The sequence below is a fragment of the Dromaius novaehollandiae genome, chromosome Z (assembly GCF_036370855.1).
Source record: "Dromaius novaehollandiae isolate bDroNov1 chromosome Z, bDroNov1.hap1, whole genome shotgun sequence".
In the NCBI taxonomy this organism is placed as follows: Eukaryota; Metazoa; Chordata; class Aves; order Casuariiformes; family Dromaiidae; genus Dromaius; species Dromaius novaehollandiae.
This window is the reverse complement of record NC_088132.1, coordinates 60,731,454-60,748,334: the sequence shown is the minus strand read 5'-3', so window position 1 is coordinate 60,748,334 and position 16,881 is coordinate 60,731,454. Positions and strand designations below refer to the sequence as shown.

The window sequence follows — 16,881 nt, the reverse complement described above, 5'->3', positions numbered from 1 at the left end:
CACGGTCAGAAAATACCAAAGCCAACAACAAATCAGACTTAGCTTCTGTTTTGGGGTTATTCCTGAGGTTTTCACCACATGACTGAAATGTTGAATTCCTTTTCCTCTTGGCTGCACCAAGATTTTCAAGTGAGTCAGGGTTTCTAGTTAAGAAAGGCTCCATCTGACACACTAATAATACCTCCAGTCAGCTTTACTACATCAAGTTCTGTTCTAGGCAGTAGGATTTTTAATTAGTTTCACTCTATAGAAATGCATGAATTTTTCTGTCAGTTAATGTTTGTGGACATAGTAGAAAACAGCATAATGGAGGCAGATGAGATAGAAGGAGATAGAATGGAAAAAGTACAGAGGAAAAAAAAAAAGATTCTCTCCTCCAGAACTCTTCTTTACTGAATCTTGGGCTGCATATCAAAAAACTCTATTATGTTATTTCAGAAATGTTGGTCTTTGGGGAGAAAATCAGGTCTATTTTAAGTGCATGCAATTTGCAGCAAAATCAGCCCTCAATTGTTGATGGAGCAGGAGTAGAGGACTCATCAGCATTGCTAACTGTGGTATCGGCTCTGTAGAGTCTAAGCCTCACTTCTGCCATCTGTCTCTAATAGAAGGGGAAGTTTCATAAAAAGAAAATTGCTCTTTAACTTTAAAGTTCCATTTTCCACTTCTAATATGGGAAGACGGTAGGTGATGAATCTGTATTGTTCACTTTTATTCATCTTTCTGTTTACTTCCAGCTCAAGTGCTTTTTTGTTCATCTGTGTCATTTGTACAGCTTCCTTAATTAGCCTTGTGAAAGATATCTGACCCTGATAGTCCTACTCACATATTTTGTAACACAGGAAAACTGTTTTTCATCAGGTAAATGATCCATCTATCTTTGGTAAGATCATATAAATTTTATTTTAATATATTTTTGCATACTGAATGCCTTTGGTCAGTACGAGACTCCTCCTTTCTCCATAGTATTGGGGGATTTACAAGTGTTGTACCAAAATAGAAATGCTTATATGGCAGTAATCTTAAGAAGTTATTTATGTAAATGTCAAAGATAATAGTACTCACAATTTAGCAAACTAAAATCTGATTTGGGGGTGAGGGAGGCAAGCTGATGTATGTTGGCATGGCCTTTGAGATTAGCTTTGAGTTTGTGATTTGCAGTTAAAAACCAAAGGCAATTCTTCATTAAGGCCAGATAACAGGCACACTCAAGGAAGAAAACCCAATTATTCAAGCTGGTCTAACTTAAGATAGTAAACCCTCCAGATGTTTGTTTATAATTGCTTTGTGACGGTTGAAATAGGAGTCACTAATGATCCACATTGCCCCAGTGTTCTAGTTTCAGATCTCTGTTTCTTCGCAGAAGCCACGAAGCCTGCCTTCCCTGGTAACCTGTGGAAGAGGTTGGATGCCGAGGTGCTGAGCCATCCTGCAATAGAAACGCTGCTATGAGATGTCTTTATCTGATTAAATGGACTGGCACTTGAAGCTGAAGTTCTTGTACTTCTCTCGCCAGGTGAGGCCCATTCAGTTGTGGTATTTGTTCAAGATGACAGAGTCTGGTCTTAGGCTATATCTGGCTGCTCATCATCTTCCAATGAACAGAACTGGGGTTTGCACACCCATCTGAGATGAAACTCCTCAGCAAGGCTTCCTGGCCTTCAAATGTACTTGATAAAATGTAAACTTAGTGCTAGGATGTTGGGACTATTTCTGTGCTGCTAAATTACATATCCCAATGATATACCAGTGATGACAGATGGCATAGAATTGCTTGTATTGCTATTACTGCATCCTTTTACACCCTCCAAAAAGGGTGTCTGCATGCAAACTGCCTGATGGAAATAGTGTCTTTCTCCTGCTAACTTTCAGACTGCGTCTGGAAATTGTTTGGGAGAACAGTAGTTGGCTTGAGCCAAAACCATGCCAGATCAACAGCACAGACAGTAGAGTTCTAGTGGCAGGGAGTGTTTTCAGGCACTGTTTATAGCACAGCTGTAGTCTTATAAAACAACTCTCTGAGCTACTGGTGACTTGCTTCCTATTGCAGTTGGCCATGAAAATACTATTTTTGATAGTCATTATGTGTTCAGAAGCATGGGAGTGGCTGCTCCTCCCTTTCTGGTACCTATAAGGTGACCTATAACCAGTCTCGGATTTCTTCTCAAGGCTTTCTTTGAGTTCTAAAACATAAAATTACCTGTTTTGTTTAAATTAAACCCCTGTCCTCTAAAGTTGAGATCACTCTTCATCTTTTCAGTGTTTGGAGGGTTGTTTCTTTTCACATTGACAGGATCAGTCCCTTCAGATGATTCTCATATTTGTTTGTGTCAATAGCTGACAGCACCGGAGGAACAGCCATTTCCACAGTGTTTAGACAGTCATTACAACAAAGAGATGAAACATAAGCAAGACTCGCCCATTCATTTATGTGAATGGATCAAAAAATTGATACAAAGAAGTTGGAGACTGGGCTACTGGGTGGAAACTGGGTGGAACTTCCTCTCTTCTGTTCAGGTGCTCTCCACGAGTGACACCAGGGCACCTACTGACAAATGCCTCCATTCCTAAAATTTCTGATCAGCCAGTTGGAGCTCAACACATCCTTCTGTCAAGTACTATACCACTGCAGAGCCATCCAGAGGAGATGAGACACCTGGTAGTGCAGTCCTTGCTCAGGTAACTGTGAGTACATGGGTTTACCAGTAATCATCCACTACAACATGCAGTTGTGGACTATCATCCAAAGATACAGCAAAGATGAAAAGTGCTGTGATCTGGAATGACAAAATATATGGGTGCATGGTGTGCAAATCCATGTGTGCCCTGCACTTCTCAACTTTGCTGGTTACAGGTGAGTAATCTCTTTCCTTTTGAGGGTCTTCAGCAAAAATCAGTTTTAACTAGAGACTGTGTTAGACCAATTTGGAAAGCAAAGAGTTAGCTGCTATCACTGTTGTGACTTGATGTACCATTGCAGATGGTTTTTATTATGAACACACAATTTCAAGTTTAAATATTCTAAATTTGTGGCAGCTGAATGAGTTACCCAATTCCCGATGCAGTTAGAAGTCTTATCAATCATTTGTAGAAGTTCTAGATTAAATTCTATAAAAAATGCAATCATTTCAACTTTTTGATATATTAACATGAATGACTGGGGGACTTTCACTTACATTTTGTGTCTTTGGTGTAATGACCGTCTAAACATTGTGTCCTGTTAAAAAAAATTAAAAAAAAAAAGGACATACTGTTGGTACTCTGTGAATAATAAACCAAAAATAATACATTAATGTTACATACATTAATGAAAAACTGAGGAAAAAAGAAGAAAAAGGGGCAAATTAAGATGTATATGCTTCATTAAAATAATGCCATTACTGTGTACCAGCACTTCCAGTTTAGCCCCAACTTCCTTGTGTGATTGTTCTTTGGGATCATGGCAGTGTTTCTTATCATGAGAGAAGTGAAGAGTGGAAAGAAGCAGTCACAAAGGAATGGTCCTAGGAATTCAGAAATGTTATAGCTTCTAAGAATCCAAAGCAAAAAAAGGATGTCTTGCTCCATAATTCCCATATTCTCTGAGTCTCAGCGTCACTTATGCCCTCCCGAAGAATGTTCACAAACAAATTACATAGCTTTACAATCATTGTCGTTAATACTCCTTTTTGAATTTTTGCTTTTATTATACGGTGCATGTAAGAATTCTGGGGTCAATGACTCTCTGAAAAGTTAGTAATTTGCTGGACAATGGTAATCAGTTTTCTAGCAGGTTTCATAATAATCTGGCAACAGGGCCTAGAAATATGGGATTTCTATTTTCTTTACAAAATTTCAACAGCAAAGGGATAAACTATGCCGTGATCCAAAAAAGATAGTCTGAGACATGTCAGAGCCATCATATCTATCAATTGTAAAATAACCTTTCAGTCTTTCACAGAGTAGAGCCATAAGCATATAGATCAACTCTGGTGTGAGAGAGTCCCCTTAGGCTTCACCAGGGTAGAAAGCAGGCAGAAAACTGAGCTGGTCCTGATATATCACTCATGGTGTGCTAGGAAAGAAATCCTATTCCTGATGCTTGGGAATGCCACATCAGAGTGGGAGTTGTAGCCTGCCTGCATAAGTATAAACCAGATGAACAGCAAAAGACAACGGAGGTTGATGAAACAAATTTGTCCTGGAACAAGAGCAACACAGCTGAAGCTGCAGATTTGAGACATGGAGGACGAGGGGAGCAGGACGGGACTTTGGGCTCTTACTGGCATAAAGGGCCATTCTTATGCACAGAGGAGCACTGAGAACTAGGTACACTGGACACTTACTCAGGACTGATATATCTATCTTAGACAGGCATCCAGCTCTCAGATTGTCTCTGCCTTCATGCTGGATCCATCCCTGATATTGTAGATTTGGTTCTGCCTTGCTTGAAAGCTGCAGTTAACGTTATTTGCTGGAAATGCTGCCCGAATGATAGAGAAATGAACTAGAAATGGCAGTGAGTAGGAGGTAAGCAACATCCTTTCAAATTAATGGATTGACAACCCAATAAATGACCAACATAGGCTGGCTATTTTAGCCTCTCGGTGTGGTGGCCCCCCAAAGCCATGCAGGTACTGAACACACAGCCACGTGCATCATTACCAGAATGGCATTACTGAAGGTATTTCAGCCTCTTATGGGTCCTCACTCCAGCGATTCCCAGTAGCCGTTCACTTTAAATGCATGCCAGAATGGTTACTTAATTGCAGCTCACAAGAAAGGGGAAGGTTGCTGATATTTGTATACCACTATAAGCAAACTTTAGTAGTTGCTGTGTGGGAAAGGTCAACAAAGCTTTAGTGTCCTGCTATCCCTTTCCATATTAGTCATCTATCAAAAAAGGGCTGTAGCCTGCAATTTTTCAGGTCAAGCAGTGTGTCTTTACTATTCTCCAGCCTACCTAGACTCCAGTATCTCTGGTAAGGACTCGAACCTGTTCCACCACAAGATCCCTGGGCCGTGCTGGCTACCGCTGTGCCTGTGATTCCTCAGAGATTTTTCTGAGTCCTGCCTGCGTCTACCTCTCTGATAAATCCAGATTACTTCCTTGGTCAATCTCTTTCTGTAAAGTTTCTGCCTTGGCCAGGGGAAGGCTGTATGCTAAGAAACACTGAAGGGGTCTCTGGAGATGGATGATGTGAACGACAGTTTCTATCACAGCAGATTATTTTTCAGTTTTGCTAGTCAGGCTGGTGTTTCAGCTGTAGAAATAAAATAGATGCAGGGAAACAGATACAGGGATAAGCTTATTCTCCCTATAGGCATGAAGTGATTTGTCGTAGTGGCAATCCTGTGTAAACAGTGTTCGGAAGTGACTGATATAAGTAGTCCAGAGTTTTATTACCTGTTTCCATATTGAGCTCATCAACACAGTACTAGAACACAGTTAACGTAATTCAGGCAATAGAAACATACTGGTTGAGAAAAACAATGCCATCACAAGAGAGAAAAAAAGGTAAACCAAGAGCCTGTGACACAGAGCCAGAAGCTCTCAGGTAAGCATCTTTTGTAAGTAGAGGGCTTAAAATAGGGGGTTTGTTATTTTACAACTTCTGTAACAATAACTGGCATTGGCTCAGATTGACAGGATCTCCATGTCCCCTGTACTCTCTGCTTTTAGACAGTGTGTTCTGTTCACATAGAGATGCTGTTGTAGCAGAAGTGGCTTTTGAGGTTGTCCAAGTACCCCCCAACTCCTAGTTTTTTAGGGGAGTTATAGATATTCTATTCTATTCTAATTTATAGATATTCTATTATTATTGTATTTGGTAGTTAATACAGATGCAAAAAAACTCTGGGGTATTGTGGTCACTGCAATCTACTATATTTCTTGTATCTGAAACATTGCCTAGGTAATGCTCTGCGGTCTGACCTTAAGTGTCAAAAACAACAGCAAAGTGTAGAAACATATTTTTCTTTGTGTATTAAATTTTCTTTGTGTATTAAATTAAAGTGTACAAGAACAACCTGACCTACTCAAGGTACCAGAAAAATAGATATGTACCAGACTGGCTCTTTGCTGGTGCTAATGTACTCACTACCATAACTATATTCTTTTTGGTATCACAACTGACTCATTCAGTAATGTGCCATGACTTGGAATGCACAATTATTTTTTTTTTAGGTTACCTACCTAGCTTCTGAGTGTGTTTTATTAGATATATGTTAGAAATGGGTTTACTGAACAGAGTTGGTTCTTAGATACATAAGGATGGAAGCACTCCTGTCCTAACACAAATTTTGCACACTTTGTCTAATCCTTTCTCTGGCATCATGCACTGTGTTGCTGGCTACCAAGGTGGTGGACCTTACCTGTGCTCTCTGCTCATCCTGACCATTTAAATGGTGATAAAGAGCCTGATATTGCCCTTTGTTATTTGAGTAAAGGGCAAATTCACATATCTCTCGAGTTCACCAGTTTTACCTCATTCTTCATTATTGCCCTATACCATGATGCTGGATTTTTTTTTTTAAACCCTCCACTACTGCTCAATAGACAGGCCATATTAGAGACTGAACATTATTTTTTTGTAAATATGAAATGCTAAACACTGTAACCCATGGTAACAGTGCTCATTTTGAGGTATTACTATTATGCTTACTAAGAAAAAAAGTATTCAAAATGCCTTGGCATTTATGGTCCTGAGCTTTTATATTTATAATTTCACTCACAATGTGACACACATCAATAGTGAAACTAAGGACACTGCTGAAACCACATGAACAGTGCTATATCACATAAATCACATGTATCATGTATATTAATAGAAGTACCCTTCTGCAGTCCTTATACATATGTATACACATACACATTTTGAAAAAAGTTGCCCCTAATCTGAAGACCTAAGCACTACGTATCTCCTAATCTATGTCCCCAAGTAGGTATGTTATTCCACCAAAGCCACCTTTTTAGCTTGATGAAATTATTTAGCAAGTCTGCTTTTCTATTTCTCTCCACATAAAAGGAGAGGGTACATCATGATGGGCTAAATTCATCATTCATATATAATTTCCATATCAGAATTTTTCGTGTATCTTTCATTCTTCCAAATGTACAGTTTACTGTCATTATACAACTATTCAGTGTGGTAATGTTATAATAAGATATCAATGAAGAATTAAATGTACTATAAGCTTTACAACTGAAAGTGGAATATATCCATTCCTTATATTTGAGCCAAATATGTCCATGCATACTTTTAGTGAAATTCTTCTAGCTTGACGAATGGATTTTCTTTAGCAAGATGTCAGGCAATGGCTACTATCATGGAGGCAATACTGACTGGGTCAAAAGCCCAGAATGTCTTTTGAGTTTTACATAGGAAGGCCACTCTGTGTACTAAAACTGTTCACAAGCCATTAGTTTGATTGTACTTATTACCTTATACTTTCTACATCATAATAATATTTAGGTGCAGAGGTAAGAAAAAATGAATATATAACAATGCCATAGAAGTTTTAAGTGTTTAGAAAGATCAGTGCAAAACCCACAATGAAATGTAGGTTGGCTCCTGCTTATCCTAACAGAGGCACAGGGTTAAAACCAGTGGACAAAACACTGAACCAATCAACCAGGGGATTTGCAAGTTATGTGAGCTCTTAGCGACCATGGCTATTCTGTAACATACTGCCTGATGACTACTGTGCATTGAAGTATTTGTGTGAATGCTAATCAGCCTTCAATTTAATGAGAGAATTTTAAAACATGTCGGTCTAATCAGCATCAGGCTTTCTCTGCAAAATAATGTTAATAAGATGCTTCATAAACTAGAAGAGATGATAATAAAGCGGGTCTGCAAACTGCAAACAATGCCTATAGAGTTCACGGTGAGAACGTTGTAAGTTGCTGGAAAACCAGCTTAGACTCCTTGCGTTGTGGAACTTCCTAATGGCGTCTTATAGAGAGCATATTATGGAGACCCTTTTAGCCTCTGTATTCCAGTGACACCTCTGTGCTGGCTTTGGGGGGAATGTCTAAGCTGGACTATCTATTCAATTCTTGAAGTCTGTTCTACAGATTTCATTATCGCATCCAGTGTGAATTTGTATCTGCAATTGCTTTCATTGAATATGAATGGATTTCTATGTCTGTATGGATACATATAGGAAGAAATAGCCCAAATTTAATGTAAGTGAAATGTCAGTAATAATAATGATAGTTATCACCTTCATTTACACAATACTTTTTATCCAACATAAAGTGCTTTATGTAGGTGGATAAGCATCATTTCCCCCTCTTAAATTCAGGGCTTCTGTTTGGTCAGCTCTGAAGAACTGGGGAGCTTCTTCGGAGTGGTAGACACCTAGAATTTTTACTGAAGAATTAATCAGACATGAAAATCAGGTCTTAGATATCTAAAACTGATCAGAGAACTCTTCTGATGACTTGAACAATATTGTGTTTAAACCAGAAGCCTTGAAATGGCTTCCTGACTGCCCTGGGACTAGAAGTGAAGTCTCCTAAACGCAAGTACTGTAACTGAGTCAATTAGCCATGTTGAATTTATTACATTTCCCTGCAAGTGATCAGATTCAAAGGAATTAGCAAGGAGATGTATCTTACTGGAAGATTTTTCAAACACTTCCATCTAAGTTTTGCCATGTGAAGACTGTAGGAATTAGCACAGAGTATCTGTGGTGAAAGAGCTGATCTAATTTTATAATTAATCTATTTCATCTAGGAAGCTTATTGAAGTAGAGAATTATCATTGTCACAAGCTCACTATTGTATATGGTCCTAACGTCTCTATTCAAGCCTCAGAGGTTTTGGAACTTGCTTTATGGTATGGGAAAGTATGAAGATGCTTCAGTTCAAATTGACGTGTCCTCTTAAAGTTGCTCCAGATGGCATAAATACTACCTGGCTTTGTTTCAAGTAGTCTTCAGGAGCAAACAAAACCTGTTGCTCAGTTTTTGTTGGCTTACTGCTTAGCTCCATTTCCAGAGGAGCAGCTCTTGCAGGCAGCTTCACTGTTAGACTCATCAGGGCTTTCTGGCTGAACTCCATGCTGGTGTAGTCACTCAAGAGTGGTACTGTAATGGAAATAACCCCTTCGTTTTCACTTGTAACAGCTTTTTCAGGGATCTGTGCATGCCTTAGGCTTATGTCTATGTTATGCCTAAGTGTTTCTGACTGCCATGTGTCAGACTTGTTGTCTTCTACATCATTTGTAAAGAGCTCTAGGTTCAAAGGAGCCTTTGACTCATGCTCAATGACATACAGGCTGGTGGTATCATTGTCTGTCAGGGCCTGAAGCAGAGATCTTGAAATGGGTTTCCAATTAGTCTGCAAGACAAAACAAAGAGAAAGCAAAATTTCAGTATCATAATCTTCATATCAAATCATATCAAAGTGCAACTGGCAATTTACTGAAAGAAATGACAGAAGAATAAAGCTAGGAGACAGGCAGCCTGGTCTTGCCTATATAATATGGCTAACTAATGCATTTTATCTTATCTCTGTTGGTTTTAGGAATATGAATGGAAATATTTATTTATTAAGATGACTTCTCCTCTCCTTCAGTATTTAAGTAAAGTTTTTCTTTCTTTTCTGTGTGCTACAAAGAAAATGTAGCACTGGTAAAATGTAGGTTTGAGGGTGTGCTGTTTTGAGACCCACAGCTTTCAAAAACCTTAACCCATACATTAATTGAAAAGTGCAGTAGTCTTAATTGAACGACAGCCAAACTGGCTTTTTATATCAGCCTCTACTTGCAGTTTGTTACTCACTTTAATGCCATGTTGTGATTTGAGTATATATTAGGTTACAAGTTTTTGCAAATTCTAGATGATTAAATGGAGAACAGTTTGTAATGCCAAGCATCCTTCTTTTCTGCTTAGGTTGTTTTGCTGGGTCTTTCCACTTTCCCCGTAATACATTTTAAATTAAGGCCAGGATGGTATGTTCTTTGACATATTTATTAGCTTCTTCCTTTTTTCCCTTCTCAGTTGCTCTAAATTTCTTTAAACTGTTATGGTCCTTATGTGAGAAATAAATAAGGATAAACTGTGTTTCACTTTCTTTCTTCCCACAATTTCTGTTCTGAATTAGAGAATGAATGCACTGTTACTCTCTGAAATCTCTGCAGCCCTACATTAAATATCAATATTTTTCTAACTAGCACTTGTAATGGAATGAGCAGGCACCTGTTCATGGCTAGTATTTGCCTTGCTTTGAATAAAGACTAGTATGGTATCTGCCTCCATTATCATGTTTATTATGAACAGCAGCCCAAACTCTACACCTAACATATCTAAAATAAGCTCCATGTGAACTTCCATCTGAAAGAGGCACTAATGTGTGAAGAAGAAACATCTGTTGTAGATCTTCCACCTCCCAGGACCAACCCTAGCTGAAGAAGTAGGACGAAGGCTGTGCGTGCCTGCAATAGCCTGATTACAATACGAAGCACGCTCTGTGCTGGCCCTTGCATGTGCACATGCAGGCATACTGGTATGTTCTTGACTCTTGCTGTCTTAGGCTCATCTCCTTAAACTAAGACCAAGGTCCCATACCATCCACTCTTACTCTTCAGTTGCAGCCCAGCACTGTGTCCTCACCTTGTCTGCAGTCTCATCAAGACAAGACTCTACTCCATTTCCTTCTTCCCTGTCCACATCAGCTGACTGGCAGTGCATGCAAAGAGCTGCTTACTGTTCAGCTCATGGTGAAAACCTCTATGTAAGTAGTTATTGTGTTGAACCAATTGCTTTCTGTGCAGGTGATTAACTATATTAACCTCACCAGGATATTCTCATACTGTAGCCCAGGAAAGCACCTCTCAACAGGTACTCACTATTTGCCTTGGCATGCCATTTGCAAGTTTACAGGTGTCAGAGTTTGGTAATTCTTGCATTAAAGCAAAGTCCTGCTTAGCTCACTTCTGTGAATTTACTGTAGGCTTACTGACCGCAATAGATATACATGTAGAAGTGAAGACATTGCAAATCCCAGTGACTAGAAAATAAAGACTGTTCCTACTTTGGAATATAAAAAATATAAATATAAAATATAAGTAAAAATTATTATATAAATTATATATAAAATATATAAATATTAAATAAGATATAATAATATATATGAATATAAAATAAGGGCAGATTTCATATTTTTTTGTTATACAGGGAGTATTTGATGAATGGAAAAACAAATGCAAGTGATTAAAAAAAAAAAGCTTTCAATACCGTGCACAGCCTGGGAGAGCCATCTTTGCAAGGCAGATATCACCGCATTTAACAAGCCTTGGATCAGTATCCTGCCATGTAGATGGTTGTTATTTAAAACCAATTTTCCTTGATTTCTAAAATCCCATTGCTTCATGGAATAAACTGTTCCCTCTTGGAGTGAGGTTATGCCCATAACTATTCCCTACAAGAAGTCTGGTACCCTTCTTTGAAGAATCTTGTCTAAACATGAAGGACAGGACACTGATGGGGTGGCTGGCTGGCTGTGTTAGTCACTATGGTTCATTTTCCTGATCTGTGCGCTGTCTGAACTGAGAGCGATCTGGCTCCCCTGCTGCTCTGTACAATGGGATTTGTATTATGGCCTTACATTGCAGTATCGGGTGTTCTGTCTGCATTTAAAATAGAAATTCTCTTGCTACCAATCTGGAATATATGTTTGTTCCTATCAAGATTTCATACATTGTTTATCTAATTCAAGAGGGATCATTCCTGAAACAATCTGCAAATATATTTACATATATGTGTACACACACACACACACTCTACAGTAAAATTTCCTAACTGCTTCCCATTTAACAGTCCTATAGTGCTCACTGGGTATGCCTTTTTCCACATTTCGTGAACTGTTGCCAATATCAGCTTACTTTAGGAAAGTCTCTGGTAACTGCTTTATTGTATTGTCTACTCAGAGCTCTTTCTGCTTTCCCAAAAGCCCCTATCTGATATCTTTTATTTCTATTTCTGCCACATTATCAACACAATAATATTCCTCTAGCAGACTGGGCTAATACAGGTTTCATTTCCTTTTATAACTGCTCTTACTCTGCAGGAACAGTTAAATGCATTTTTAAATAAATATATTTTTCTTTTAAGTATTTAGGGGATTCTAGTCCATAAAACCTCTTTGTTCTTTCTATTAGATGCAGCCTCAATGCATTTCACTTGCACTTCTTCACAATGGCAAATTATTCTTTGAACCTTTGCTCATCTGATTCCAAATGTGGACATGCCTAATATGACATTATGGTACTTAGACTGGTTGTTCTTACTCCTTTCTTGCTGACCTTGTCCTATCCCTCCATCCAACCTGCTAACTCCTCACCCCCTAACCTTATTATCACACTAAAAAATCCTTCAGGTCTTGCCCTGTGTTTAAGGAAGCAACCCTCTAACTGCTAAATATACTAGGGTGGGTGTTTTTTTTTTTTTTTTTTTTTTTTTTTTTGCCTTTGAGGAAGTCTCATTTTGAACAATTATTGAATCTTTAGATCTTCCACTTTCTAAATGTATTCAGAAGAACCAAAAGAATTAAGTGGAGTTGTTTTTACTAGAGTGGCTAATGAAAGACAGCTGAGTCTGAGAACTGTGAATTGAAAGTTGCCCAGTGCTCATAAATGGATCAAGTTCTTTAAAAGAATAAAATAGTGAAACTGCAACCTTCTAATAGTATCACTTTAGAAACTCTGAACTTGTACATCGGCCCACCTGATCCTCCTTTGTTTTTTGACGTTTTCTGGCTTTTGCAGAATGACTACCTGATCCTACATGTGAGCTCACAAACTCTTTATCTAAAGTAGCTACATGTAGGTTCAAGAGACAAGGCAAGCGAAAGGGAAGGCCTGCCTGTCAGGGTCGTCTTAAACTTCCTTGCTACTGATTTCATTCTGGTGTGTTCTATCTTAGATCTTGGACAGTGTCTTGCTGTAGAGACCTTCCAGCTTCTGGCTTGATCTTTGATCATGCTCTTGCCTTTTCCTATGGGCATATTTGGCTTTGAACTCCATTCTGAACTCTTTTTGAACTCCAGTCCCTGATTTCAGCTTAGCTTGACAGTGGTATATGCTTCCTGTCATCATCCTAATGCCTGGGAGCAAGGAAGTGATAAATTTGTATCTCTCCAGCAGTCTTCTTCCAGCAGCTAAGTTCCAGGCACTACTTCAGACCTGAAATACAGGTATCCTTATCACAAGCTATGGGTAGAACAAGGTTTGAACGTGCTTCTTGACTAGTAGATGCCTCTTCAGACAGCTGCCAGCTGAAAAACTAGAGCCCCTGAACTGCTCTTGAAGCATGCAGAGATCTTGAGGGGTGAAGAATGGATTTGGGAAAAACACCACATATGTTATCTCCTTTTTGACACTTTTGTGGCATTAGGCCATACTCACAAATTACAAGTAACTTTTGAGTAATTTGTGCTCTAGAGTTCTCAGAAAAGAATAATAAGTAGTGTTACTGATTAATCAGTGGGAAAAAGCTTCCGTGTATGTTTTTTCATACCCTTGGAACAGTACTTGCCATGTCTTGGATTGCAGTGCTGTTTCTTGGATTTGGTACACTAGGCCAGAACCGTTCTTTCAACCTGTAAAGAAATACTCCAAGTTTATTGTCAGGTTAAATGACTGACATTTTCTATGCATTTATATTAGCTGCCATTCATATACAAATTTTATTGGTATTTTCACAAACATCAAATTGAGATGTTTTGCCCTGGCTATTAAAGATGGCAATTAAAAACTGAAGACCAAACTTGTTAGTCTATATTGCAATGCTGAGTTAGTGAAGTTTAGCATCAGTGACAGGAGATGGTAATGTCTCTTTCTATAGTTCTGTCATTGTGTATTCTTAATTCACTATTGTTTCCATAAAACCTCTGTTTACTTCCTTGAGGGCTCTCAGATGTGTAGGAAGAGGTTTGTTTTAATAAGCATTTGCTAGTGGGCTTCAACTAGAAGTTTACTTTTCCTCAGAGAGCAATTGCTTTTTAGCTTCTCTGAAATAAAGCTGCTGATCTGGAAGAGCCTCTCCCTGGGACCTATAGACGAGAAAAGGGAGTTGTGATATAGCTCCTTATCTTTTTTCACAGTCTGAATTTGGCCCTTACCAGGATTTATTACGATATTTTACTATTTCATCTGACTGTGACCTAAACTTGCCTTTACTGAAAGCTCACACAAGCTGCTTCTGAAATAGCTATAGAGCCAGGGGCAATTCATTCCAGCTTGCTACAGAATTCAAATCCACGGTGTTTGTTTCAGAGCTCGGGTATTATTTCTGCCTTCGCACTCAAACCTCCCAGCCCTTGAGCAAATACAAGACGGGGTTTACAAGGAGGAACAGAGCTTGTGAATGGAGTGGTTCAGATTGGTTTGAGCTGACTGCCTCTCAGCAGCCGTCTTGTCCAAGTCATTGCTTTTAAGCTGCTTTCTTGAGTTTGGGAGCTCAGAGATAAGAAAACCCGAAATAACCTGCCAAGCTCTCCAGCTTCTCTGGGGCGGCACCGCCCCACAGACAGGCCCTGGGCTCCCGCCGAGGCGACGGTGCACGCAGCCGCAGCAAGGGGTGCGATGGTCGCTCCTCCCACAGGCGGGCTGGCCCGAGGGGCTGAGGTCGGCGGCTGGGGGGGCTGTGCCTGTGTCCCAGGTGTGTGTGTGGGGCAGGGGCAGCCTGCGAAGGGGCATGTGGGGCTGCCAGAAAGGGGAGCCGACCTGGAGCCAAGAGGGCGGCAGGCGCCTCCCTAGGCTGGGCCAAGCCCCAGGGGCAGGCCCACACCGACAGGCCCGGCGCTGGGGCAGGCCCTTGGGGCAGGCCCATGCTGGCAGGCCCCGCGCTGGGGCAGGACCATGGCGGCAGGCCCCGTGCTGGGGCAGGCCCATGCTGGCAGGCCCTTGGGGCAGGCCCATGGCGGCAGGCCCCACGCTGGGGCAGGCCCCAGGGTGGGCCGACTTCCCTGAGGCACCTTCCAGACTGAACGAGGCTGAGGTGAGGGGCAAACGGGACAAAAGGCAGATCCAGGCTTGGAATGAGTAAATCTTTGTTACAATCTCTGCATAAATCTCAAACTACCTTTTATTTTGTGCCCCCCGCTGATTTTCTAGCGTCGTGCTCCATGGCTCTCCCTCAGAGGACAGGTGCCCCTAGCGCCCCTTGCACCAGGCTCCCGGTGCCAGCTCTTGCCTCCCCCATGCTAGCGGAGGCTGGCTGCTATTTCCCTGTAGCGGGGAAGCCGTGGGAGTGGTATACATATCTCAAGAGAAGTTTCTCTTGGGCTGGCTGTGATCCCACTGACATCAATCAGCAATGACCATTAATCACCACCTTCTGTGGGAGCGGAGGAAGACCAGCTCTGAGCACTTGGAGCCGATCATCTCCCCCTCAGAAGCGGCTGCTGGTGCAGCACTGTGTGACCTTCGGGTAATGACTCACTTCACAGGAAAAACAGCTGTGAGAGACTATGAGGTTATCTAGTACATCACCCTGCCTCAGCATTGACCTCAGCACTGTCTGGTCTTCAAGTCAAATACAGACTTCATTAAATGTGAAATACTTTGTCCTTGTTTAGGTTGTGGTTTGAGGTGAAGCCTGAGGCTATAAAATGGTCTGATCTCTGCTGATGCCATGAAGATGGGTGTTTATCTGGCCCGGTGAGTCCCCTTTTACAAATCTAACCAAAGCAACTGAGAAGAGGGATCCCCTGGGACCCTTGCTCTCAGTTACAGACTTTCAATACTACTACAATTCATTGTCATTTTGTAATGCTACACTGGGCTTTTGGTTGCTGGTTTTTCTGGTTGTCTGAGAGCTCTTTCCTAGTGAGCTAGGCTAAGCATGATCTTATCTGTAACAAAATAAAGTCCTTTCTGAGGTAAAACTTTTGTGTAGATTTCAGCCGTTCTCATCAGAGAAAAAAATGTGTTAAGTTCTTTAGAAGGCCCAGATCAGACATGGAACAACTTACAATAAAAAATCTGAAAAAAGAAAGTGAACAGCAGGCTTGTGTGATCTGGTGTCTTCTGTTTCTCAACAGCAAAGGCAGGAAGTTAGCCTGATGCATAAACTAAAATAAGTTATGTTACGCATTATGGCTTTCAAGCCAGTTTGTACAGTCTGTTTGCACTGCCCTTTAGCAGTTGCCCTTTTAATATCTGAGGTAGGTGCTTTTTAAAAGGAAGATAGCATTCTAGGATATCACACTAATAATATGACCAGCTGTATGCAGCTGGACTAGTTTGCATCTGAAGATGAGTAAGTAATCTGTTACTCTGCAGGCCATTTTTCTTTTTGTGTTAGTACGTGCCCCCAGTATTGTACCTCAGATTAATTTGGGCGGGGGGGTATTTTATCACTACAAAGAATAATTTTTCCCAAAATAAGAGGACCTCTTTCCCTCATCCCTATCTTACAGGCATCCTTGTTATTCTCTCTTCTTCCTACCCATCCCTCCATCACTCCTCATCTCTGCAGGTGCTCCCTACACACCTGTTGTGTGCTTCTGCACATAATTTCTATTGGTAGCATCTAAATGTGCTTGCAGTGAACTGCTTAAATGGCAATGTCAATCTGTGTACGCTGCTGGAATCTGTTGTTGTATTTCAATAGAAGAGACATGATCATCACTTGGGAATGAAAGAACAATATAATCAAATACATGCTTATTCTGTATATAACCTATTTTTGATTCTGAGAAATGGTCCATGTTCATCTCAATGGTGTTTGAGACAGGAGGTACTCAGATAACTGTATCAAAAGTAAAAGATTATGGATTTTGTCAAAGTATTTTAATCAGCTTGTTACCGGTTTCTAAATGCTCTCACTGTATAAATGAGTAGGGTGGCTTTTTTGTCTTGTGCTTTTGAATTGAGTTGGTTTTAATGA

General features: G+C 40.3%; 1 protein-coding gene across 1 annotated transcript in view; it reads right to left on the bottom strand.

Annotated features, from left to right (window-relative positions):
• Positions 1 to 5,363: 5,363 nt before the first annotated feature.
• Positions 5,364 to 16,881, bottom strand: part of LOC112987076 (interleukin-31 receptor subunit alpha-like) — a 37,368-nt gene continuing 25,850 nt past the window's right edge. The window contains exons 15-16 of the mRNA XM_026106763.2: positions 13,525 to 13,588; positions 5,364 to 9,328 (exon numbers count right to left, since the gene is read on the bottom strand). Coding sequence (XP_025962548.2) covers positions 8,849 to 9,328; positions 13,525 to 13,588 — 544 coding nt within the window. The 3' untranslated portion in view covers positions 5,364 to 8,848. The remainder of the gene's footprint in view (positions 9,329 to 13,524; positions 13,589 to 16,881) is intronic.